The 27,383-nt window shown below is 42.4% G+C and overlaps 1 protein-coding gene across 1 annotated transcript in view; it reads left to right on the plus strand.

Annotated features, from left to right (window-relative positions):
* The first annotated feature begins 22,480 nt into the window (after positions 1-22,480).
* Positions 22,481-27,383, plus strand: part of ANKH (ANKH inorganic pyrophosphate transport regulator) — a 112,111-nt gene continuing 107,208 nt past the window's right edge. The window contains exon 1 of the mRNA XM_087815339.1: positions 22,481-22,653. Within this exon, the coding sequence (XP_087671465.1) occupies positions 22,558-22,653 (96 nt within the window). The 5' untranslated portion in view covers positions 22,481-22,557. The remainder of the gene's footprint in view (positions 22,654-27,383) is intronic.

Below are 27,383 nucleotides of genomic sequence, written 5' to 3' on the forward strand. Positions count from 1 at the left end.
TGACCCGTCCCCCACAGGGGATGTGAACAGGTCCAACATACCAGTACTACAGGCAGAAAATGGTGAGTGTCCCACCTGATAGCGTTGAGAGCCCTAGCAGAATTGAGAGGAGGGACACTTGTGCATGTCTATCCCAGGGCTGGATCAGGAAAGGCCTCACAACAGTGGAGGTAATGGAACTTTCAAAAATAGAAAGGTGGAGAAGTAAGAGAGAGGCAAGGGGAACTGCAGGACAAAGCTACCAGGGCAGGGGATCTTGGGCATAAATGGGAAATGGCACAGTTTCGCTTGAGCCTTGTGAGCATTCAGCAACTGGATTGTAGGAGCCTTGAATGCCAGGCTGAGAAAGTCGGGCTCTAGATTTTAATTCAAGAGCCATGGAGAGTCACTGAAGGGTACTAGAGCTATGTAAAACAGGATTAGAGTTATGCTTCAGGAAATCTCACTGGACCCTGGCTGGTGTGGCTCAGTTGGTTAAAGCACCATTACACACACCAGAAGGTGGCAAGTTAGATTCCCTGTCAGGGCACATGCCCAGGTTTCGGGTTTAATCCCGGGTTAGGGCACTTATAGGAGGCAACCAATCAATGTTTCTTTCTCACATCAATGTGTTTTTTTTCTCTCCCCCTCTATCACTTCCTTCAGCCTCTCTCTAAAAATTAATTTAAACAAATAAATAAATAAGATTGAAAAAAAAAAAAAGGCTCGCTGGACAGCAGTGGGTATAATTAGAGAAAATAATGGATAGGGAATTAGGAAGCCACAATGAGGGTTCTGGGGAGAGGGGACCAGGATGGTAACTAGGCAGAGTCTATGTGAATGTGGCAAGAAAGTGGGTAAATAGCATGAGACAGAATACATACTGAGGGCAGGACCGGGCAACTCATTGGGTAATGCCACGTGTGGTTTTGTGTGTGTTTCTTTTTAAGTTGGAAACATTACTCTAACATTCATTTTTAAAATCATGTTTTTTTGTTATGCAGTATTTTACACACACAAAGGAATATAGGTAATATATATGTTATGAAGCATAATAGTCAAATAATCATCCTTGAACCTATCAGTTACCACATACAATCACACCGTGTGCATGATCTCATTCCCCTATCCCATCCTTAATTTTGCTGACTACTTTCTTGCCTTTTCTAAAAAAAAAGAGGGGAAAAAAAAGAGAGGAAGAGAGAGAGATGGAAACATCAATGATGAGAGTCATTGATCGGCTGCCTCCTGCATGACCCCTGCTGGGGATCAAGCCCGAAACCCAGGCATGTGCCCTGACCAGGAATTGAACCGTAATATCCTGAATCATAGATTGATGCTGAACCACTGAGCCATGCTGGCCAGGCAAATGTTGCTTTTTGTGTACTTCAAAATTTTATTACACTATGACTTACTTTTTCACTAATATTAGATTTTGAGAGTCATTCAGGTTGCTATATATTAAACTGTGATAGGCAGTTAGACAGACATGAGCAGAGCAAGGACAAAGGGCCAGGTACAGAAGGTCATCAGGGTGGAGAGCCCTGGATGCCTAGCAACAGACAATTGTAGGGTGTGACCTTACCCCCAGGGTGGCCTTTCCTTCTCTAGCATATCTTTGGTCTTATGGTTTGGACCCCCTGACCTTGCCTCCCTAGAGATAACATCAAAGCCTCAGTAGTATTTCAGCTCCAGGCCCAGAAAAGCAACAAAACCAGCCAAGCTGACCTCAGGTCCAGCTAGCTGCATTGAATAATGACCCCACCCTGGCTCCAACCAGTCAGTGGAGACCACAACCCTGCAAGGACACACTTGGAAAACTGCTGAATATTCTATTGAGATCTTCTCCTGGGACCTCCCCTAAAATCTCCTCACTTAAAAGCTTTAGGATGGAGGACCCAGTGTGGTCTCCCTCCTGGGAGCATGCCCAGAACTTTCCTCTTCCCCTTCCCCTCCCCCTTCCCTCTACCCTCCCCCTTGTTAGCATTAGCATTAGCATTAGCTTCCTCACTCCCAAGCTCCAAGGGCCCTTCCTTTGCCTCTATAACTTGTTTCCTAAGCCCATTTCTTCTAGGAATTACTTCTTCCACCTCTATGATTAACTAAGTAAATGTTCTCTTATTGTTTGAATCTTTGCTCTGAATTCTTTCCTAGCCAGAACCCAAGTACCAAGGTCACTGAACCCAAGTCTAGTCTGACCACACCGGTCTAACACCCAGTGCATTCCCACCGCCTACAACAAAACCAACTTATTTATTTTGACTGCTATAGAGTGGTCATCAAATATAGCATAATTAATTAATCCATTCCCTTTATTGATGGACATTTGGGTTGCTTCCCATTTTTACCTATTACAAACCATGCTGCAATATGGAGACTTCATAATCAGAAAAATGTCACTAAGTTTAAGAGATGGAGAAAAGATGAAGATACTACTGATCCTAATGAAAGGGGCAATTGTGCTTTCCAGACTCATTGCACTGGGATCCTGCAGAGGCCACCTGCCTCAGGGTTCTTTCTAATCTATAAAGATGAACCAAAGACCCAGAGGTCCTTTACCAGGCACCCTCTGTCCTGCCCTGTACCTTTGCACTAATACCTTCAACTGCTAGGGCACCTACAGCTAGAGCAGTGTCCCTGAGATGGCTCTTCTCAGAAGCAGCAAACATCTGAATAGTGTGCCAGGAACTCGGCAACTTTATCAACTTGTTTATATTCATTACAACCTGATCAACTTTTGTAATCCTCACCACGACAAGATAACCCAGTACCATTGTTCATCCTGATTTTTTTCATTTAGGAGAATGAGGCGCAGAGAGGTAAAGTAATTTGCCTAAGGTCACACAGCTAGTAAGAGTTAGAACTGGATTCAAACTCAGGCAATGTGACTCCAAAGTCCGCACTCTTATCCTCCGTACCCTCCCATAATATTCCACTGGCCCACTCCTTATCTCATGTCCGTTTTTACAGCCCCACCTCTCCCCTGCTTCCAGAGGACAAGGAAAGGCTGTCCTGCTTCCCTGCCTCTGGACTCTGACTCCTCTCCCTGATTGTCAACCACACTGGCTCCTGTACTCACACAGCTTTGGTTTCTTAACCACCAATACCCAACCCTCCAAATAAATCTTTGTATTTATAATTCTGGTCTTGTCTTCATTTGTATATTTATTGAGCCACTCAAATCCTAACTATCCTGGTCCCTTTATTTCTCCTAATGTCCCTTCACCAAAACACTGGAGGGTAGGAATTAAAGCGAGAAAGTTGCAAGCTATTCCTGCTCTACCCTTATAGAATGTCTGTGCAACTGGTATAAGAAGGAATCTTATTAACAATAAATAAATAAAAAACCCTCCAACACTGTGGAAACATCCCTGCCGTGGACATCCATCTGTCTGCTGGTGGGTAAAGTCAATTCTGCACTAGTTCAGCTCATGGCTTAAGTGAAGTTGGTAAATTGCACTGCTCAAATATTTTGATTTTTTTCATGTAAGAATATCCAAACCTGTAGAGAATTCCCGTAAAAATTTATTTGAACCAGAAAGGGGATAGGAAGCAAGATTTCAACAGACTGAAATAAATGCTTTGGCAAATAACATCTTGCAGCTTCTCCTACAGATTTGAAATTAAGGAGGGCACATAAGGGAGATTTGGAAATGGGAGTTAAGATTATGTGCTTTCTTAAGGGGGCATTTCAAAGAAACAATGGATAGGGCTTGCTTCAGGCAAAGATAAACCTTTTACTGAAGAAATTACATGCCTGGGGCATGACTACCCACCATGACCTGCCCAGTTAGGAATTTATGATCAGTCACTTTCCATAGAACCCCATTTTTTGCCCACACTGCTTCTATCAGTTACTGAGAGATGGGTGTCTGTCTATGATCTAATGTGGATTGTTACTTGTCCTTTTAGTTCTGATAAATTTTCTTCGTATGGTTTAAACCCATGTTATTAGGTGTATACAATTTAGGATTGTCGTGTTTCTGTTGAATAGCTTATTTGATCAGTGAGACGTGTTCCCCTTACCTTAGAGTCTACCTGGTTTGATGCAAATATCGCCACAGCGGCCTTCTGTCGGCTAGGGTTTGTGTGGTATATTACCCTCCATCTGTTTACATTCAGCCTAGCTGCATCTGTATAGATTATTTCTCATCTAGCACAACAGTCTTGGTCTTTTCATTGTCCATGTGTTAGTTTCCTGGGACTGTCATAGCCAGTTGACCACAAACTGGACGACTTCAACAGAAATGTATTCTCTCAAATGTCTTGTGGATGAAAAGGAGCCACATGCTAAACCTGACAAGCTCAGGGGAGACCTGCATGGTGGCCTTGCAAACTCAGAGACCTAAAGTAACCACAAGGGATGGTCTGAAATTAAAACTTTTTAAACATAAGCAGTTTATGGTCGGTAGCCATGTCCTAAGGCAGTATTTTTCCCTAACAAAGGTTAAATTTCACCTTAACTATGCCTGTCGGTTATCTTTTCCATCTGAGATAACATACCTGATTAACACAGGCCTTTGCAAAACAAAGTAATTTCCCCTTTTTCGGGGCCCTCAATGCACCAGGGCAAAAACCAGGAATCTTCTCATTGTTATTAATGTCTTGTTAACTGTTGACTGTTAACTAGCCTGTCCTCACCTATGGAAAAGAAGTATTTGTCTATCATTTTACTTTGTATCCAATCCCAGAGGTTTCTCCCCTTTACCATCTCCCACCTCCCTAATCTATCACCAATGGCTTCCATGTAACCCGCAGACGCCTCTCTCTTTGGTTGTAACCTATAAAGCACGGTGCAAAACTGCCATTCTCCAGATTGTTATCTCAATCCTTTGAGGTCTTGGCTTCCCAGCAGTTGACAGTTTCGCTCAAATAACCTCACAAAAATCCTTCACAGGTTTGAATGATTTCTTACGTTAACAGTCTGCATGCTAGATGCACAAAGTCAAGGCGTCGGCAGGACCACACTTCCTCGGAAGGCTCTAAGGAACAATCCGTTCTTGCTTCTTCTAACTTCTGATGGTGTGACTGTCTTGGCACTTCTTAGCTGGTGGCAGAATAACGCCAACCTCTGCGTCCATTGGCCTCCGCCTCGTGGTGGCCTTCTTTCCTGTTGTCTGTTCTGTCTCTGCATCCAAATCTTCCTTTCTGCTAATGACAATAGTCATTGGGTTAGAGGCCCGCCTCATTCAGTGCGACCTTAATGGTTTCTTTCCAGTTTTATTGAGACATAATTGATATACAGCACTGTGCAGGTTTGAGGTATGCCGAATGAGTTGACAGCATATACTGTGAAATGATTACCATGGTAAGTTTAGCTGACATTTATCTCACAGAAATACAAACATTACAAACATAAATAGAAAAAGTGTGTTTCTTTCCTTGTGATGAGAACTCTTAGGATCTACTCTCTTAGACCTCATCATAACTTCATTACATCAACAAAGACCCTATTTCCAAATAAGATCATATCCACAGGTATCAAAACCTTGAACATATATTTTAGGGGGAACACAATTCAACCCACTATAGTCCATCTATGTTTAACATACTTACTGATACTATTGGGGGGCAGGAAGGGCAGCAATGTGTGCCAACAACCTAGGTCACAACATGTAAGGAGAGCCTTCCAGTGGCCCCTGTCCTTGGTTGGAACAGGTCTCATAGTTCTGTGGTGAAATTAAGTTGTCCCCTAGAATGAATTAAATCAAAATGTGTTGTTATCATTCCAGGCTGTTTATAAAGTTATTGCCTTCCTAATATTTTGTGAAGTGACTTTTGTAAATTACTTTTTTATTCTAGAAGGCTCTCAGATGTATCCTATTACTACTGTGCTTCACAGCCTTTATTTTGTCTCTTTGGCTGTCTCAAGTCTCTCTCCCTCCTGCCACGCCTCCACCCCCTCTCCAGGGCTGTCCATTGAAAGGACTGATCAGCTCAAACCCCATTTCTCTGGCCAAACACCTACAAAGCTATTTTATAACCGCTAATGGTCTATAAAATGCAAACTCTATGATTACTGTGGCTCTGTCAGCAAAGGAAAAAAGGAGTAATATCTGCTGAGCTGGCAAACAGCAGTGCCGTCTGCAATAATTACATACAGAATAAAAGTCACACTCTTCAGTCTGGTTTTCTTTATTTTTTTTAATGAAGAGATGTATTTATTTATTTATTTATTCAAAAATATATCTTTATTGATTTCAGAGAGAGGAAGTGAGAGGGAGAGAGAGAGAGAGAGAGAGAGAGAGAAACATCAGTGATGAGAGAGTCATTGATCAGCTGCCCCCTGCACACCCCCGACTGGGGATTGAGTCCGCAACCGAGGCATGTGCCCTGACCGGGAATCGAACCCCGATCTACTGGATCACAGGTCGATGCTCAACTCCTGAACCACACCGGCCATGCTTCAGTCGGGTTTTCAAAGCTCCCACAATCTAAGTCCCTCTTGTCTTCCAACTAACTCTGTTGCTCACCACTAGGAGCCCTATTTTCCACCTGCCCCAGGTTGTCCCCATGGAAAAAGCCCTATGCTTTCACACTCATGCTGTTTTGTCTTTCAGGAATGCACATCCCTACATCTTGAGGAGCCCTAATCTTATTTAGTAGAATCTCAAATGTCTTAGGTCCTCTTCTAGACCCCACCCTGAGGGCTCAGTGCAAATGCCAAGTGTTCCATGAGGCTGCCTCCGTGCCCCAGCCAGGAGAATGCTCTCCCCTCTCACTTCCTCTGTATCTCTCCAGCCCTTCATCACTTCCTACCTTTTAGAGTTATGCACATACATACCTTACATCCTATCTGTATTGTAAGCACCCTGAGAGCAGAGATTCCATCTTGTTTGTCATCACACTGCTAAATCTCCTGCACTTTCCTGGGATACAGACGCTGAGGGTATTTGCTTGGTGTTTTCATTGGAGATCCACTGTATTCCAACCTTCAAATACTTTAATCCCACCCTCACCCACAAATCAATAGAGATAGAATATAAATTTAAGGGTCAGATCTTTCACTGTGAAGAAATATTCCTGGGCCGTTCTCTCCTTTGCCATTCAAAAGTCCTTGTCTCCTTAAAATATTGAAATATTTACAGATGGGAAATATCGCCAGATTTGATTCCTGACCATTGCTAATTTCAACATGATCTGGTTCAGGAAAAAAAGCAATTATACATCAGACGTAATAAATCCATTGTGTGGCAGGATAGTTCCAGTCCCGACCATATCTAATCTTTCTGATGTTGCTCTAATACTTGTTGCCTCCTAAAGGTGGCTTTTTAACTTTTGAGCACCTCAGCAGCGAGGGGTAGTTTTACCATCAGGCTGGAAAGTGTGTCAGCAGTTTATTGGGTGCAGTGATTTATGACTCACCAAGGGGACAATAAAAATGAAATCCGCCACACACCCAACCCTTTCTGGGGTCATGGTACGTGCCTAACTGTGTCGTATATTTTGTGCTCTGCTGTTTGCTCAGTATATTCTTTTTGTAGTTGTGGGTACCAGATCGATTCTGTTAGGCAAGGCTGAATGTTGTGAAATGTGGGCAAGGAAAAGATTGTAATTGCCTATATTTATCCTATCAGTCACTCTAATCACCAGCAACGACACGAACACTACGGCAAAGAGATTTCCCCGTGACTCTATCTTTTCTGAATTAGAGAAACTAAAAGAATTCCATCAGCTCATCTGAAACTCCCACGTGGAAACTGGCCCACTTTTGATGACATCATGGGAGCTTCGTTTGTTGTGTTTATTTTGATTTGGACTTTTGCTTTGAGGTAGAATGACAGGCAAAATCTGACCTCCCCATTTTTTTTTTAAATTGAGGTGACATTGCTAATAAAATTATAAGTTTCAGGTGTACAACTTTATAATTTGATATCCGTATACTCTGTTGTGTGTTCACCATGAAAAACCTAGTTTCCGTCGGTCACCGTGTATTTACCCGTTTCGCCCTTCCCCACCTTCCTTCGCCTCTGGTAACCATCATTCTGTTGTCCATATCTACGAGTTTGTTTTTGTTTGGTTTTATTTGTTACCTTTTTTGTTTTATATCCCACATATGAGTGACATACTGTTTTTGCCCTTTCCCATCTGACTTATTTCAATTAGCGTAATGCCCCTCAAGACCCTCCCCATTCTTTCACCTCCTCTGTGCTGTTTGCCAACACTCTGGGTATGCCCTGTTCCCTCCACCAAACACCCCTGGCCATTCTGAGCAGTGCCCGTTCCTCTCCCTCTACTCACCCCTTAATCACCTTAATCAGCCTTTAGATATGTATACTCTCCAAAGACCTCATTTGAACAAAACTTTTTAAAAGAAAAAGCCTACAACCATTTTGCTCAAATCAAAGGGGTGTTCCTTTCATGGACTTGGTGGGGTGGGACACCTTATGAAGGCTTGCTCAGAGTCAGCTGGGCATGGTGGGAAAGAGGGTACTTCTGAGTAGTTCTTATTGCAATCTCAAAATCATCCACTAAAGGCATCAGCCTATCTGTCCTCAAATAGGGCTCTGAAGTTGATTGCTTCTTAACTGTCTCTAGAATAGCCATTTCCAGGTATTGGGATCTCATAGAAGTCTTTTTTTTAAAAAAGGGAAGGGGGCCCTAGCCAGTTTTGCTCAGTGGTTAGAGCATCGGCCGTGGACAGAAGGGTCCCAGGTTCGATTCCAGCCAAGGACATGTACCTCGGTTGCAGGCTTGATCCCCGGCCCAGGTCAGGGTGTGTGTGGGAGGCAACCAATCGATGTGTCCCTCTCATCGATGTTTCTCTCTCTCTCTCTCTCTCCCTTCAACTCTATGTGAAGAGCAATGGAAAAAATATATATATCTCCGGGTGAGGATTAAAAAAATATATAGAGAGAGGGAATTCCAACTCAAAACGATCAGTCTATTTTGCCAAGGAAGAATGTTAAAAAAATAATAATAATAACTGCAAGTAATTATTGCTATTATTTTGTAAATATCAGAAAAGAATGGACATGATCTCATAATAAAGGTGGTTCTTAAATTAAATAAATTTATTTTATAGTCATAATTTCCTTATATCAAAGACTGGTAAATCTTTCATCCTGAACTGCCGCTGGCTCATGGACCAGCACTTGGGAACCGTTGCTCTGGATGGTTTGGTCTGCTGGAGAGGAGATATTTTCCTCTACCCTTGTAGGTTCTTCTGGCTGGTTTAATAATTAAACTGACATGAGATGGATTAGCAGGAGGAAAACAAATTAAAGTTTAATAATATGTATACTTCCTGTATACATGGGCAAGACCCAAGTAAACTGAGTAGCTTGACAAATGACCAAAACCATCACCTTAAATACCACCTTCAGCTAAAGTCCAAAGAAGATGTTGGTGGAGTGTCAGTTATGGGAGGTGATGGGAAAAACACAGTAAGCAAGGGTAAAATGGTTATGCAGATTCAAGTCCTATCTTCTACATTGAAAAGCATTTCTAGAGATTTAGATACCCTCTTCTTCCTGGTACAGTGAGGGAAACACCCTCACAAATGGAGGTGTCCTTTTACAAAGGGTAACTTCTACTTGTTTTTTAGAGCTTCTCCCACGTCTGCAGTTTCCTAAAAGTAGCCAGCTTAAAATGATCAATATTCCCAGAGGCGTATTTTGTAATGGCAAACTCTGCTCCCCTTCAGGCCAAAGCTATGATTAGCCACCTACACTTTGCAGGTTATGGTAAACATAAAGTTCACTATGGGTGCATGTACTCATCCAGTCATTCCTAAGTGATTAGGAAGACCTTGGGCTGAGGAGCCAGGCACACCTTCGCCCAAGGCCCAGCTCCACCACCTGACAAATGGGTGACCTTAGGTACATCACTTAACCTTTCTAAGCTTCTCTTGCTAAATTTATAAAATGGAGAGACAGCAAAACTTCACTGCATTATTATGAGGATTAAGTAAGGGTTATCAAAGGGTCTTTGTTTTGTGGAGGTAAGAACATCCAAACTGCACAGAATTTTTATATAAGTTCGTTAAGCCAAACTGATGACAATTGCTGGGACGCAAGATCTCAAATGCTTGGGAGGATGACAGTTTTGCAGCTTCTTATACGCATTTAGAATTAAGGAGGGAGCCTAAAGATGATTATATGAAGGTGGGAGAAAGCAAGGCAGGGATTAAATTGCAGGAGAGTTAACAAGATCACTATTCTCTTGAGAGTGGTTACTCTTCCCAGGCGTCTGAAAAACAAACATTTCAAAGGTGTGTTAACCTACTTGCATGGAAACAGTGAACAGGGCTTGCTTAAGGCAAAAATCAACCTTTTACTAAAAAAGTTATATGCCTGAGGCATGACTACCCACCATGACCTGCCCAGTTAGGAATTTATGATCAAATCACCCTGTGAGGTTACTTTCAGTTGGATTATTTACAGTGCCCCTTTTCTGTTCTACGAATATTGTATAATGGGTAGAATAGTGGCCCAAAAATATTTACATCCAAACCCTAAGCCCCAGAACTTGTAAATGAAACCTTTTTTTGGAGAAAAATGTCTTTGCAAATATAATTAAGAATCACAAAGTGAGATCACACTGGATTTTGGATAGGTCCTATATCCAATGTCAGAGTCCTCATCAGAGAAAGGTAGAAACTAGGGTAGAAGCCACATGAAGACAAAGACCAAAATTAGAGTTTTGATGCCACAAACCAGGAAATGACTAAAGTCATCAGAAACTGGAAGAGTCTGGGAAGGATCCTCCGCTAGAGTTGTCAGAGGGAGCATAATTCTGCCAACACCTTGATTTTGGACTCCAGGTCCTCCAGAACTATGAGAACATAAATTCCTGTTGTTTTAAGCCACCCAATTTGTAGTAAATTTGGTTATGGAAGCTAATTCACACTGAAATTAGGAGTCTGCCATTCTGTAACTATCATCTAAAAACTGTACCGGCACCTAAAGCCTGTGAAACTTACCTACTCCAGTTCCATTCAGTTTTAGATTGGGGAACTTAGATTTGAAAATCGATGTTCCATGTAGTATTAAGTTTAAGAATATACCAACAGAAAATAATATATGTAAAGTAGGGCAGTGTGTATTAGCTACTTTTTTCCTCAAAAAATGAAAATGCCTTTTTGTGCAAAATATTTTGCAGTCAATAGATAACATTCTTTAGGGATGTGAGTTACTTATGCTACTCCTACGGCGCCCTAATTAGCTTTCTTTAATGTGCATTAAGCATAAAAGAGAGGAAAAGAGAAAGAACAAACACAAAGAGCTTAGAATGCACCCACAAATCTGTTTTGTAGCCTGCAACCTCTCAGAAAAGCCTGAAAATCCCCCATTACCTTTTTGGTATAAATACTTTTCTATTTTGCGTCTCTCTCTCTCTCTCTCACACACATATATGCACGCATGCACGCTAATAAGACCACGTTAAAGCAATCAGGAGCCCAAACTGAAGGTAAGTGGTAAGGCAGGGATCTATTAAATGCTCTTTATTATCCTCTCTCTGTCCTCATTTTGAATGGTTCTCTCAGAAGATTTTGCAATCATCTGTCACCCTCCAAATGGAGCTGAGATAGGCTTCTTCCTTGGAGCAGGTCACTGTTCACCTGGGAGGGGAGGCAAAAAGCCCAGGACTCACAACCTGGAAGTAGGAAGGGAAATCTGTGTCCCCAGCGTAGCCTAGGCAAGGAGCTATGAGGTCCTGGGCTTAGGCTTAGCCTGAGTGGGACCTCCAGCTTCATCACTGATTGTGTGAGCCTGCCCTGGCCAAGTTACTAAGCCTCTCTGAGTCTTGACTTCCTCATCAGTAAAGTGTGGATAATTATAGTACTCACCACATAAGGTGTTTTTGTTGTTGTTGTTGTTGTTGTCTTAAATATATCTTTATTGATTTCAGAGAGAGGAAGGGAGAGGAAGAGAGAAATAGGAACATCAATGATGAGAGAGTCATTGATTGCCTGCCTCCTGCACGTCCCTCACTGGAGATCGAGCCCTCAACCTGGTCATGTGCCCTGACCGGGAATCAAACTGCGATCTCCTGGATCCTAGGCTAATACTCAACCATGGATCTGCTCCTGGCTGGGCCCACCACATAAGGTTTTGAAATGAACGGAATACATGTTTTTAAACCCTGTGGCCAATTCTTATTAACTTATTAATACTCTTGACATTGTTGGTCACTTTCTTGATTTAATGTCAAAATAGGCACTTTCTCTTGGTTTTTCCTCCCATTTCTTTGAACTCCCCTGAGCATCTGTCCGTTTCCTACACATGACTGGTGAAGTATCTTGAACCTCTCATCTTCTCACTCCCTTGATGGCCTCACCCAGGCCCGTGACTTTGCATAGCACCTTTTTGCTGGTATCACCAGAATCTAATCTCCAGCCTCCACTCTGAGCTCCAGACTAATTCACCACTCATCTCTTTCTCTGACATTTACACATGATGTGTAATAAGTGTCACAAAGTTAGCATGTCCATACCAAACTCTTGATTTCCATCTCCAGATCAGCTAGCTCTCCCCCGGTGCTGCCTGTGTCTGTAAACGGCATCGCTTGTTTGAATTCAGGTCAAAACATGCCTTCTCTCTTGTCCCCACCACACATCCAAATCCATCTGCAAACACAGCCATTGTAGCTTCAGAGTATTTCCAGAATGCACCTCTTCTCACCTCCTCCAATTTTAACTCATGGCTTTAAGCCATCACCATCTCCCTCCTAGACAAACGTAGTAGCCTCCTAACTGGCCTCCCTGCTCCCAACCCAGCCTTTCTTCCACTAAGCAAGTGGGACAATTCCTTTAAAACCTATGGCAAAACATGTCCCTAAGCAATGATTTTCAATGGCTTCCCCTTCTACTTGGACCCCAGCCACCCCATGGACCTCATCACCAACCACTCTTTTTCTTGCTCCCTCTCTCAACAAACCAACTCCTTCCCAGGCTCAAGGAACTGCTGTTCCCTCTGCCTGAAAAGCAGACAGATACCAACTCAACAGAATGACCTCCCCTGGCCCCTCCCCGGCCCCTCTCTGTGCTCGGATTTTTCTTTCTTCTTAGGACTTGTCTACTTTGCATTATACGTATATTTGCTTGTTGTCTGTCTCCCTACTAGAATGTAAGCTCCATGAAAGCAAAGACTTTGTTTCATTCATTGCTGTATCCTTGGCACCTAGAATGCTGCTTGACCCATTAATAACTGTTGAATAATTGAATGAATGAAGAATGGATGAATAATGGATGAATTAATGAGGAGGTGCTACATTAAGAATGGCACACAGTATGTAATTGGGAAATTCTACCTGCCGCTATGCTTGTTATTTTTATTATTAATTATTATTTGTCTAGGTGCTTTACACACCCTGTCTTTCCTCCTGGCCCTTCAACATTTATACTGCCCATGGCCACACCCAAACCTCCCCACTGGAACCTAAGCATAGTAAGAAGAAAGAAATGGAGATCACAGACACAAGAAGGAATGTCATTGGCTAACCCTCTTCTGTTGTCACAGCGTTTGCGTCTGCCAGAAACACAGGTAAGGAGGACAGTTGGACTAAATAGTCTTCTAATATAACGAGCAAAGGACCTGGACATTTTCTTCCAATTCCAATGTGTTCTTTCATTTTTATATACCAGCCTAAACTTAAAGATTTCTGCCTCCAAAGTACACCTCCCAGACTGGCTTTGAAAAGTAGCCAAAAATAGTATCTGGGATTCAGAAAACAGTCAGTCTTACCTTTAATGACTATTATGCTGTTTTGAAGATTGTATAGATTTAAATATATGGAATTTTGTGGAGAAAAGTTAGGTAAGTCTTGGGAAAAGCAAGCCAAATAAACGGGCCCCATAATTTGCATTGGAAACTGCTATCCAATGGCTCTGTCTCAAACCTAATTTGTTATTGATCTGCACATTTTTGTTTATTTGTTTAAAATATTACAGATGTCCCTCTTTCTCCCCAATGACCCATTCCACCCCATCCCACACCCCCTCCCCAGTCCCTCACCACACCATTGTCGGTGTCCTTGGGTTGTGCATATATACATATAAATTCTTTGGTTAATCTCTCTCCACCCCCACCTTCCCTCTGAGATTTGTCAGTCTGATCCATGCTTCCATGTCATTGAATCTATTCTGTTCATCAGTTTATTAAGTTCTTTAGATTCCACATATAAGTGAGATCACGTGATATTTGTCTTTTTGAGCTTTGGCCACATGTTCTGCATGGGCACATCAAGGAGAGTTGAGTACATGTGTGATACATCATTGTAAACATGCCTTAAAAGCACTAAAGCAGAGTTCTTAGGAAACGCTGAGCAAGGATAAGATGCTTTTCTTTACTGCTGGGATGGGGCCTCCAGCAAAGCAACCCTGGCCTGGTAGGCAGCAAAGCCACCCCAAGATAAGGCCCGCCATGGTTACCTGTTTTGAGCAGACACCCTGGCTACTGGAGCTGAAGGAGTTAGTTAGTGTCAGGCTCAGGTCAAATGTCCACCTGGGGCCCAGCACCAGGAGAGAATTGGAAAATTACTAACTCCAAGCTAAGAGGGCTGGGTCTCGCTCCAGAGTTACCTGATCCCCTATCTACCCTAAGGGCAAAACATTCTTTTGGAGTCAAACTGGCAACATTCTTAGACAGAAGGAGACAAAATCACTGACTCAGGAAAACCAGACCCTCTCTGGAGGGGCTAAGCCTTTTAAGACATGACTGGAACATTTCTTGGGTTAGGCAGTTCACAAAAAACAAGCTTAGAGGTTGACCTCCAACCAAAACAAGTCTCTCTGTGAGCAGCTCCAGCCACTGCCTCCGCCTGGGTGAGGCCACTCCAGCTTCTCCTGACCATCCAGTCTTTACCTTGGCACAGGGACCACACCCTGGTGTGTCCCAGTTCCTGACCTGCCACAGGTCCCAGCCCTGCCTGCAGGCTGCCCTACCTCAGTCCAATTTGGGGCTACCTTCCTCAGCAATTCCTAGCTCAGGCAGCAACCTCAACTCAAACTTAGCATGGATGTGGTCAAGCCAGAAGGAGCATAGAGAAGCAACTGGGAGAACTGGCTTTGGAATCAGAGAGACCAAAAATTCTGTGTCTACCATTTTCAGCTGTGCAGATGAGTGGGCCTGCCTGGTGAACCACTATGAGCGTTTTTCTGCATTTCTGTTTCCTGGCAACAAAGTAGTGGATCTAAGGACTCAACTCTACCAGGCCAGCCACCTGTCAACCAAGCTTAAATGAATCAGGAGATCAGGAGTCTTAGGATTTTACAAATCAGAAACACGATTAGGCAATACCCAGAGTGTTCTGAAGGAGAAAGAAAAGTTGAGAGATTTTATAGTAAAAACACATTCATGAGAAGAATCAATCCTGCATTTTTAGCCCCTGGATTGGTCCCTGGTTCTAGTCCCTTCCTGAGGGAAACTGGTAGAGGCTTGGGTTCTGTGGAACATACCTGTACCTTCATAACAAATCCTTCTTTCAGCTTAGGCTAGTTTAAGCCAACTTCTCTTACATTCAATAAAGGAATTCAACTAATATACCTTCGCATAGATTAGTTGTAAGAAATGAATGGTTTTTGTATGTGGTTTGCGCTTTTGATGTGCATCTAAGAAATCTTTCCTTAATCTAAGGTCACAAAGATTTTTCCCCTATTTTTTTGTCATTGCATTCAATCTATAATCTATTTTTATTCAATTTGTATATATGGCATGAAGTATGGCTCAAGGGTTATAGTTTTACATATGGATGTTCAATTGTCCCAGTATCATTTGTTGAAAATATTATTCTATCTCCATTTAATTACCTTGGCATTTTTGTGAAAATTCAATCGTCATATATGTGATGATCTATTTCTGACTCTTCAGGCTGGTTCATTGATTTGTATGTCTATTTCTCCAGTACCACACTGTGGTAAGTCTTGAAATCAGGTAGTCTGAGTTCTCCAGATTTGTTCTTCTGTTTTAAAATTGTTTTGGTTATCTTCAGTCCTGTGCTTTTCTTTGTCCAAAGGGTTTTTATTGAGATTATGTTTAATCTGTAGACCAATTTTGGGAAAATTAACATATTAATAATGGTGAGGCTTCTGATCCATTAACACATCATACCTCTCCATTTATTTAGGTTTTCTTTAAACTGCTACTGTTCACAGTTTTCAACATACAAGCTTGTGTGTGTTTTGTGAGATCTATTCCTAAGTATTTCATGGATTTTAATATTATTGTAAATGAGTTTTTTATTTCAATTTCCAATTTTTCACTGTTAGTATATATAAGGATAATTGATTATTGTATGTTGACTTTGTATCTATCCAGCGACCTTGCTACTATTAGTTGGTAGTTTTCTTAGAAAATCTCCATGATTTTCTATGTAAATGATCTCATCATCTGTGAATAACAAATTATTTTTTCTTTCCAGTGGTGCATGCATTTTATTTCTTTTACTTGCCTGATTGCATTGGCTAGGACCTCCACTATGGTGTTGAACAGGAGTAGTGAGAGAACATAACTTTCATTCCCAATCTTAGTGAGATTATGTTTGTATTATTCCATACTATATTATCCCAGCTCATTGCACCAGGCCTAGCATACCACAGGCACTCAAAAGAGGTTGCTGAATGAATTAAAACAATTCTAACTGATCTCTATGGAGATTAAAGTGACACTGGTTTCATTAGCACCTAGCTTAATCAATCAATCCATTGAGTCACAAATAAAATTATGTAATAAATAGCAGGATACCATTTTGAAGTCAGGAACATTTTTCAAATAAACATGCTCTCGTGAGGATATAGGAGTTTAAGGATAAGCTATATATTAATGTGAAAGTGACACTATACTACATATTTGTCTGATGAATTAATTTAATACTCTAATTTAAGAGTAGCACAGAAAAGGAAAAATAGATTCTATTAAATATGGTAACAATCCAAAGAACCATTCTTTGTCTGTCTCTTCTCTGGGATAGTAAAGTCTGAGTGCTAGGAATCTGATTTCTATGTATTATCAAAATGTTAAGGATGTTGAGTCAGTATTAACTATATAATGGAAAGGACAATACACTTGCTGGTTTGGAGATTAAGCATTAAAAACTGCCCTGGTCTGTGTGGCCCAGTTGGTTGGGTGTTGTCCCAGGCACAGAAAGTTTGCCTGTGGGTTCAATTCCAGTTAGGGCATGTGCCCCAGTTGTGGGCTCAATCCCGGGTAGGAGATCACAGTGATGTTTTCCTCTCTCTCCCCCTCTCCCTTCCTCTCTCTAAAGATCAATTTTAAAAAGTTAAAAACTTATGGAAAACTCAGTTTAAAATATATTATTTAGTGCTGATTATTGTCCTATGAGTGGAAGTGAGAAGTAGGGTGGAGAAAGGAAGTGGAATAGTACTTTAAATAGTCCCAATCTTAGAAAATTTAATATTTTGTGGTAGATATCAGACTTACATACTAGAAATAGGGAATAATACAGGTCTCACTCTGATTGCCAAAATATAAAATAGAAGAAAAATTGTCAAAGTGAGCTAGAATTACATGGGAAATATTTAAGACATGATATTTTTGAAGAGCTGTAAAAAGTAAGTAGACCTTGAATAGGTAGCAAGAATAAAAATTTAAGCTTTTAAAATATTTTTAATTACAGGCATTTTATGTTATTTTGGTCATTAAATAAAACAAACAAAAGCAGAAGTTGAAGAGAAAAAAGGGGAACAAAAAGTAGTTGCATTTTAATCTTAGCTACACCCTCCATTTCATTTGATTCATTAAGAATTGCCAGACCTTAGGTTTGCTGGGCAGGATGAATTACCTATACACTTACCTTTTGTGTGTAATGAGCCAAATATAAGTCAGCAAAATCATCAAATGCTCAACTATAAAAAGTACATTACTTTCAGAGCTCTGACAGTCAGGTGATGGCGGTGGTGGTGGTGTTTTGAGTGGCACGAGCAGAATCCAACCCCAACTTTTGTTTTTCAGGCCACTTCTCAGATGTAGGAGTGAGTTAATAGTTGCCAATACACAATGCCACCAGGTTACATAACTAACCTGGCAAGAGGCCCTCCAATTGTTTTATTTTCTAGCGATTACAGGAAAGTCAAAATTTATAAAAGTGGTTAGGGCATATGTATACCTGTGCTCTGATGAAAGCTGCCTCAAGTCGTTTCCCCAGATTTAAAGAGGAGAAAATAAGGAAAAAACCAAGCATCACGTTTATGTTTTTTAAAATTTAACTTGATGTTTCAACATGTAAAGCATGATTGTTTCTAAAGCCATAATTAGATAATGCGATACATTCAGAGAAGTTCTTCTTCCATTCCTATTCTATAGTGTTTTCTTTCTCTTAAATTAAACATTATTTACATATTTTTGGTTTATGCTTCCAGTCTGTCTTTTCACAAATATAAACAAATACACACATGCACACACAACCATATTCCTATTTCTTTCCCTTTTTACCCCCAAGCTAATATACAATTTTACAGTTTGGCATCCTGATTTTTTCAATTACCAAAATACTCTGCAGATCACTCCATATCAACATGTAAAAATTTTCCCCCTTCCTTTTTTACAACTCAACATTTTGAAAACATCTATGCGGTACTTTTAAAAATATTATTCAAGCAAAAATAAGTAAGTAAATTATTAATGCAGTTAGTCATTAAAAGTAAGGACTATCCACAACTCTTGGCAGAATTTAACTAGCTAATTCTAGCTTATCTATAGCAAACTTTCAATTTCAGGATAATTCACCCATGCCACTCACATTCTGCCTTCAACTGTCAGGATGAGGACAACTGGCTTCGATAATTAGCCCAGGAAACTTACAACTAGGCTTTGGGCTGGAATGACGCTGCGACGGCCAAAGTGAAACTTGCAGTTGGGGCAAGGAAACAAGCTCTCTGCTCTCCGAAAGCTCGGATCTGGGCAGAACAGAAATCATGACTTCATCAAACAGAACAATATTTATATGAACGCAGTGAAATAATCTGTTTTATTAATTATTTTAGTCTTTTATTTTATTAATAATTATATTGACTAAGCCTAGTCAATCAGAGGCTTAGCCTCACCACATCCCCCACAAGCCATGTTGTACAATTGCATTAGGCCCAGATGCAGAACTATAGGGCTTGAATTTATATCTGTTTGGGGAGGGCTTACTACTCATTTCAAAACTAGACATCAATGTCCAGGACTAAATCTTCCATCAAAACTATCTGTTAAATAAGTTGGTTATACTAAATATATGATGTAGGATAATTCTGTGCGACCAATGTAGGAAACAGTCAGTCTTATGCAAATCTCCCAGACCATGCCTGTTGCGGCAGTTCTGATCAGCTGCTACTGTGCTCTTCAAGTCAAGGAAATCTTAGAGTTCTAGAACTGGATGATCTTTTTTATCCTGTCCTTTGGAGCAGATGTAACTTCAACATATCCATTTAAGATCAATTCCAGAAAAAAAGTAAATCAGACACATATGTAACTTTTAGTTTCTCTTTTTGCATTAGCTTCTTCAAAAATTGGAGTTAATAATTTAAGGCATCAAAAATAATACATTGCTGGTAATTTATAAAATTGTTTTGGGAAGCATAACTTTTTCTGTGTTCTGAAATCAGTGCTAACTTGAACTTCTGATGAAGCTTTGTATTTTTTAAAGCTCTTTTTTTCTGTTTATAAACTTATAAATGCCCATTGAGTTAAATATAGAAAAGTATAAATGGGAAATAATAATACTATGCAGCTACAACTAACCACTGTTAATAAGTGAGCATATTTTTCCAGTATTTTTTCCTATATGTACATATTGTCTTTTCTTACACTGTCCAGTATAGCAATTCACTGAATAGTGAATTAAAGATAAAGCTATACCCTCTGAAAAATAACACCCTCTGAATCTAATTTAAATGACTTTGGAATCTCTTCTTGGGGTTCTGGGTAAGACAGAAAACTTCCTATTCATTATCATTACTTATATTCTGGAGTTGTCTTTTCAAATAACTATTACGTTAAAAAGAGGAAGAGAGAGAGGCCAAAAATTCCCCTTGAAATCTGTTATCTGATTGTGACTCTTTGATAGAAAAAAATAATTAAATGTCTCATTCACATCCACATTGCCACAGTGTCATTGAAATTCAGAGGCCTTTCAGATCTAAAAAGTGCTCTTTGCCATAATCAAAGATGATGCTCTTAAATCACTCATTAAAAAATACACTTTTAGAATACTCGAACAGGGATGATGATCCTTCATTGATTTACTAGAGCTCTCTCACCATTCCTCCTTGAGACTGCAGGTGTGTGTTTGCATCAGTCAGCAGCAGCAGTGTGTCCTGTCCTTGTCTAGGGACCAGCCAAAGCAAACTGGACTTCATGAGGATTGATCGGGGACCTCATCAACCCACATTCTAGACAAAGGTCAGTGTAATTAGATTGCTCTAGGTAGAATGAGCCCACAGAAACCTAGACTAACAGAATGGATAAACCATAAGGTGATATTTGCTTTAGAAAAGAACTCCTTCCCAGAGAATTCCTTTAAGTAACAAGCTCTCTTTGTATATTTAAAACGAGATTTGACTGCATTAAAACACACCTTTCAGGAATTTGCTACCGAGGAGAGTCCTATACACAGTAACTTCCTGTTTGCTGGGAAGTCTTTTAAATAATATTATTTGACACATTTAACACAATAAATAATTACCAAAATTTCATTTTAATTACAGAGGATGTAATTTGAGGTTACACCAGAGCCCAGGTAAATTAGCTTTCTATTTCTCAAGGCCTTGTTCGCTCTGTGTGGAATTTTAAAAGGTCTCTTTAAAGGGCATAAAATATGGAAAACATTTTTAATACTTTCAGATAATTGTGAAATATCCGAAACCAGGACTTTGTGGTCTCAAGCTCACTACTGACACAGCTTTACAAAGCTGTGGGGCAACAGCCTCATTCTTAGGTGCAAAATTACTTTATTACTGTTAATAATAAATTACTAAAATTCCTTATGCTAATTAAACTTCAAAAATGCTTGTGGTTGGGGGTGGGGAGTTCAAAACAATAGGAGCAGGACTGGCTACACAATTTGCCCCGCCCCTTCTTCAAATACTACGAATATCAATAGGACATTAAACCCACCGTCGGTCCTACTAAGTGCCGGGACCTTGTTGACAAACTGCACATGAAACCGGCCATGCACGAGGCCCCCTTTTCCCTCTCCTGTCGTTGTTTTTTAGCAGTTTTGGGTTCAAGGAAAAACCGCGCGAAGGGTACAGCGGTTATGCACATGGCCCGGCCTCGCCGGAGCCCGGGTCGTTCACCGGGGCCTCGCCGCGGCCACCGCGCGCTGGGTGCCCCGTGGGGCTGGCGTTGGGGTCACACTGCCCCGAACACAGCCCAGCTCTTACCCTGAATCCCTGGGCCACAGTATTATCAAACAGATTATTCTTTCTTTCCGCTTGTTTATTTAAAAAGACAGACTTTTCCAGTTTTTCGTTTTGTTTTTTACAACAGTGCTGCATTGAGAAGAATCGTGGCTCCCTGTGAGCCAACTGCTGGAGGCGGGTCTGGGCGCCCCTGAGGGGGCCGCCCAGCTGAGCATCTCCCAGCGGCCGGAGGCGACCGTTACCCGCGTCCCCGGGTCAGAAGGCGCAGTGGGCCGCGGGGACCTGTCCCCTGCGCCTTCCCAGAGGCACCTCCGTCTCTCCTGGGCCCTGGTGGCCCGGAAAGGACCACGGCCCAGGCCCTCAGCAGCCTCCTCCGCACGTCCCCGCTGCCCAAACCCGCCCCTGTGGGCCCCCGAACGGCCCGATGGCTCCTCGTGACCGCGCTCCTGTCGCCTGCCCCCCCGCCAGTCTCCCACACCCCCCAAGCCAGAGCGGGGACCCCAGCCCCGCGCGGGATGCAGAGCCCCGCCGCCCCCGGGCTTCCCGATCGCCTCGAGCCCCCGCCGCGCCCTCCAGCTCCGGGCCGCGCGACAGCGCCCCGGGCCGGCCGGGGACCGCTGCGAGTCCCACCCCGCGCTCGCGGGGACGCGGCGGAGGCGGCGGCGCTGGCGCGAGGCCCGGGGGGCGGCGGCCCCGCGGCCTGTGAGCGCGCAGCGCCCCCCGCGGCCGCGCCGAGCGCAGGCGGGGGCGGCGGGAAGGAGGGAGCCGCCCGCCCTCCCGGCGCGGCCTCCTCCCCGCCCGCCACCCTCCCGCCCTCGGGCGGCCGGCGGTGTCCGCACCTCCGCGCCCGCCCCGATTTCCTCCGCACGGCGGCGGCGGCGGCAGCGCCTCGTGCGCGCGGTTATTTATTTATTTCCGGGCCCAGAGCGCTTATAATGGAGCCGCTGTCAGCCGAGCCCTCTGCTGCTGCCGCCGCCGCCGCCGTCCCTCCTCTTTTTTTTCCCGGCAGATCTTTGTTGTGTGGGAGGGCAGCAGGGATGGACTTGAGCTTGCGGATCTCCTGCTAGAGCCGCCGCGCTTGGAGAGGGCGCCGCAGCCGCGACGAGGAGCCGCCAGCGCCGCCGCCGCCCCGAGGCCCCGCCGGCGCCGGCCTTCGCCCGCCCGCGCCCGCGCCCGCGCCCGCGCCCCCGCCCGGCCCGCTCGCCCCGCGCCTCCCGGCAGAGTCCCTCCGCGGCGGCAGATGTGCGTGGGGTCAGCCCACGGTGGGGACTATGGTGAAATTCCCGGCGCTCACGCACTACTGGCCCCTGATCCGGTTCCTGGTGCCCCTGGGCATCACCAACATAGCCATCGACTTCGGGGAGCAGGTAAGCCCCGCCGCGCCCCCCGCCCGGCTCCGGCCGCGCGCCCCGCGCCCCGCGCCCCGCGCGCCCCGCCTCGGCCTTGGACACTCCAGCGCCGTGGGATGGGGGCAGGAGGGAGTCACCTGCTCCGAGTTCCTTTCCATCCTGGAGCATTTGGTTGGCTTTGCAGCCTGTCGAGGATGACTTTCCCAGGACTCCACTTCCCCTCTCCCCCCGATTATTCAGCAGAGTTGCCCAGTTCTCTCCCTGGGAAATGTGAAAAGACCGGAGGATTTGGCGCCTCACCTATAGAAGGGTTTTCGTGCACAGCAGGAGTATTATGTAATTTGTGGTTATGTAAACCGCGGGTCTGTGAGTAGAATGCAGTTTCTAGTAGTTCACGTGCTGGCTTTTTATTTACCCCGGGTTGGTGGTGGTGGTGACGGTGGCGATGGGGAGACTTTGTATTAGAATGTGTCCCGGTTGATTTCCCAGGTTCTTATCATCTGTTTTCAGCCTAGGTACGGATTCGGGGTGTCCCCGGCGTGTCCTGATAAGAGACCGTTGACCATCTCTAGTTTGGGATTTGGGTTTGTTTTATTCCTCTTGGACCCCTCAAAAGAGGAGCACATTTTTGTGTGTTGCCTTCTCGCCCCTGTTTCTTTTTCATGTTTCTCTCCGTTTGTCTCCATGTGGCGTCATTGCAAAACTGGCGCCGCAGACTCCCCGGCAGCGAGGCGTGGGTGCCCCGCACCTCCCCGGGGGACCTCCAGCGGGCTGCGGCGGTGTCCTCGGGCCAGGAAGGGGCGGGGGCAGAGCAGGCCCCCTAGATGCGCGAGGGTCGGGACTGGCCAGGGTGCGGAAGAGCCACACTCCTGGCGCTGCAGCACCTTACTTATGTTCTTTTTCTTTAAGTCAGGAGACTTCAAAGGATGTTTCTGTTTTTAAAATGCATCTGTTTTGATGAACTTTTAGTTATAAAAAAAAAACAGCGAACCATTTTTCAAAATAGGGTTGTTTTGATACTGAATATCTGCTTGGATTTGTCTCTCTTTGCTCAGAACTTCTGATTGATGGTAACTCTGTAAGCTCCCTGATCTTAGTGACATTGTAAGCTACACTGTAAGCTACCTCTACTTCGAATTTTATAGCAGATAAGTGTCCACAATATAGTACAGTCTCTAGAGACTTTTGTTTAGAAGCCAGCTATTTTCAATTGATTATTATATCTTTTATTTTGCCACTGGGCCCTCCCCAAGGGCTTCCCTGCTCTCCACCTCCTTCCTGCCCACCTTACCTTCTTTCATAATTGACTCGTGACTTTGGGGACATTTCCTATAATCCGTGGAAAGATTTTTAGACCTGAATTCACTACATTGCACATTTAAGGTGAGTCAAGTGTTGTATGTTCACCTGAAACTTTTATTATTTTAAGGTTTATTTTCTTGGAGCTGCTCCAAAGGTTGTCAGCCCAGGATACCCACCTGATCACTTCTCCCTGAACTGTAGTGTGTGTGGGCATGTGTGTGTGTGAGAATTATATATAGCGACAACTGGAGGAAACAAGCGTATTCTTTGTCATAATTAAATGACCTGAAGCATATCACTGTATTGTCTCACATTTGCCTTGATTTAATACAAGGCTAAGATAACTAAGGATTTGATTTTAGTGTAAGGGAAAGGATCTCCTGAGGTACAAAGGGTGGCTAGACATAAGAGGCAGCTATACAGATGGTTTATCTTAGTGGGTCTACTAAGTCAAACTCATCTTTACAACATTGCTAACCTCATTATCATGGCTGACATAAACAAAGTACTAGAACAGTTATCTTTTTGTACAGAAGCAAGTTTTATCAAGTGTTGTCTGAGGCCCTTATCCTTTAAATGCCGGCCTATTTACAACGTTAAAGGCTGCCTGGAAGTGCAGATATTTTATCAGAGTTAGGGGTGGAGAGATGGGAGGAAGAAAGTCATAGGTTCCCAAAGCCTTGCTTTGCCTTCTCCTATCAAATGGTCATTGTTTTGCAAAATGTACAGGGTGAGAAAAGTGGAACTTACTTTTTCTTAATATTAAACGAGGGAAAGAATTACAGAGTGAACTAAGGCATGACCTGGCCATATGTGGGTAATGAATACAAGAGCATTTTACCCCAGCTGCTTCAAAGCACAATAAAGATGAAGAGAAATGAATCTATTTGCAAAAGTAGGTAGGTCTATGTTAGACTTTGAAAATATGCAGCTCTTGACATGAATTTTTATTAAGTTCTAGACAGATGGACACATACATATCTCTATCTTCTTTGAGGGTGAGCAGGTGTATGACACCTGCCCTGAATGAACAATGATTTCATATTTCAGCGATTGCCTAATCCCAAAGTAGGGAGGTGACATGGAAGTATAAAGGTCAAAACAACTCCTGGTTCTCATGCTTTTGAGAGAATCAAGAAATGCAAAATTAAAAAATAAAACATCTCATTAGCTTTTAAGTCTCTGATTTGTCCGGAACAAAAGGATACTAAAATCATTTTAAATGTTTCTTAGATGAGGTTTTGGTTTTTTTTTTTAATGATTATAAATATCTCAGTTTGTGGTTTCTGTAGAAAATGTAGACAGAACTTTTAAAATGGAAATCCAACTATATCAAAGATTCCACTGAAATTTGAATAAGCAGCACATATGTGATTGGGTATAGGAATTACACATAATTATCTCAGCTATTAGTGCATGTGGGGGAGGGGCTATGCGGAAGCCCATGACAGTTCATCCAGAGCCTCATGATATTCTCCGTGAACATTATCTGTTGTATATAGATTTTCCTGTAATGTCATAGCTCAGTCAGGGAGGAACCCAAATATTATGGACTATTTACTCTAACAAGTGGTGGCAGTCATTTCAGGGGAGGAGGAAGGGTTGAATTCTACACTGGAAAAAAAAAGTTATGGAGTAGAATGGCCTGCCTTATAATATTAAGCATAAGCACCATAGAAAAGTGAGAATATATCCATTATTGCAAAACCTAAAATAACATTTGTAGAACCCTTTAGGTGCATAGAATATTTTGTGATAATTGCAATGTATCTAGAATTATTATTTTGTGTCTGTTTTTACAGATTGATAAAAGTATTAATTACTTCCATTCTTTGAGCACTTCGTATGTGCTTAAAACATCTCAATACATGTTATATATGAAGAAAGAATGAGAGGCCTAGGCATGTTAAGTTACTTGTCCAAGATCACACAGGCAGTACAGGGCAGAGCCTAGGTCATGCCCACATCTGCCTGGCCCTTAGCCATGCTGCTTTCTGCCTCCTCCAGTCACGTTCATGTGTTGAGAACTCTCCGCCCAGGAGTTCTTTTCGGATTCTCAGCCTAGGTTTAAATTTAATCTTAGCTATCATATTTTGAATTTTAAACACTCAGTTTTTAGGGCAATCATAACAAAGTTTCCCAGGAAAGGTAGATCGTAAACAAAAAGTTCATGTAAGAAGAGACAAATTATTCCAGGTAATTAATTAAATCAACACTATATCTTATTTTGACAAGGTTGACATAGCCTTTTGGTCAAGGAGAAGAAAAAAGATAGGAAGAAACTGATACTTCACAATAAAATTATTTAGAAATCAATTAGTCTTTGTCATTGGAGTAATACAGATTGCTAAGGCTAGAAGGAGGGTGCTAAGATATATTTTGAACAATGTATTTCTTCAAAAGTATCTGCAGATGTCCATTTGGTCTTACCATGTTCAAAGTCCTTTTATTTCTGCTTAAAACTAAACTTGGTACAAAGTCCCTGAATACCTTAAAAGCCAGATCCACCAAATTATGTAAAATAAAGCAGTCAACTTTTTTAAGGTGCCAAACGACACTTAAAATGTTAAGGATGACTTTGCTATAGCTTTGAAAGGTAAAAGAAAGTTGAAATTGTTCAACCTGAGAGCTATGTGTTCTGCCTAGTGCCAGGTAAGCAGCTCTTTCACACTCAAATGATATCTTTAGGTATTTCGAATTGTCTCCTGTATGACTCCCTGAATTTGGTTGGATCCAATATGGCAATTCAGTGACCCCAGATGTTTATCTGTGAATAAAGAGTTTTGCATATGGACTATTTCCATGACAGGAGTAAGATGTAGAATAGGAATGTTAAAATGTGTTCCTAGCCCCCCTTTCTAACTTAGGAAAGACCTTTCTAATTTAGAAAATCTACTGTTAGACTTCCACAGTAAAAGAAAGAGGGTCTTGAATTATTAATATTACAAAAGGGGGGGGGGGAGAGAAGCCCAGGAAAAATAACTTAGTAAATGTTATTCCTGTCTACCAAATAGAGAAACACTCTCAGCCCCCATAAAAGCTCTCCCACAGGGATTAAAAAGAGTGAATGTGGTACATGGCACTGGCCACTCTTGGGAAAGGACTCTTCATCCACGCTCACTAAGTCATGGAAGAGACAGAGCTTGCCCTAAGTAATAATAAAAGTGTGGTATGTTTTATATTCCAAAGTACCTGAAGACAGAAATGTAAATCCAAAGTTTTCAAGTAACTGTAAGGGGGTGAGACATTTTCCCTTCCAATCTATTCTATACTAATGGAATACATTTCAAAATAATTTTTTTTCTAATTATAAAAGTAATATATGCTGTTTAAAGTTTGGTTAAGTATTAAAAAAAAAAAAACAGAGGAAAATTACCTATAATTCCACTCTGAAGAAACAAAAACCTCCTCTGTCAGTTTGGTATCTCCTCCCAGTTTTTAAAAAT

The sequence above is a fragment of the Miniopterus natalensis genome, chromosome 3 (assembly GCF_054644295.1).
Source record: "Miniopterus natalensis isolate mMinNat1 chromosome 3, mMinNat1.hap1, whole genome shotgun sequence".
NCBI lineage: Eukaryota > Metazoa > Chordata > Mammalia > Chiroptera > Miniopteridae > Miniopterus > Miniopterus natalensis.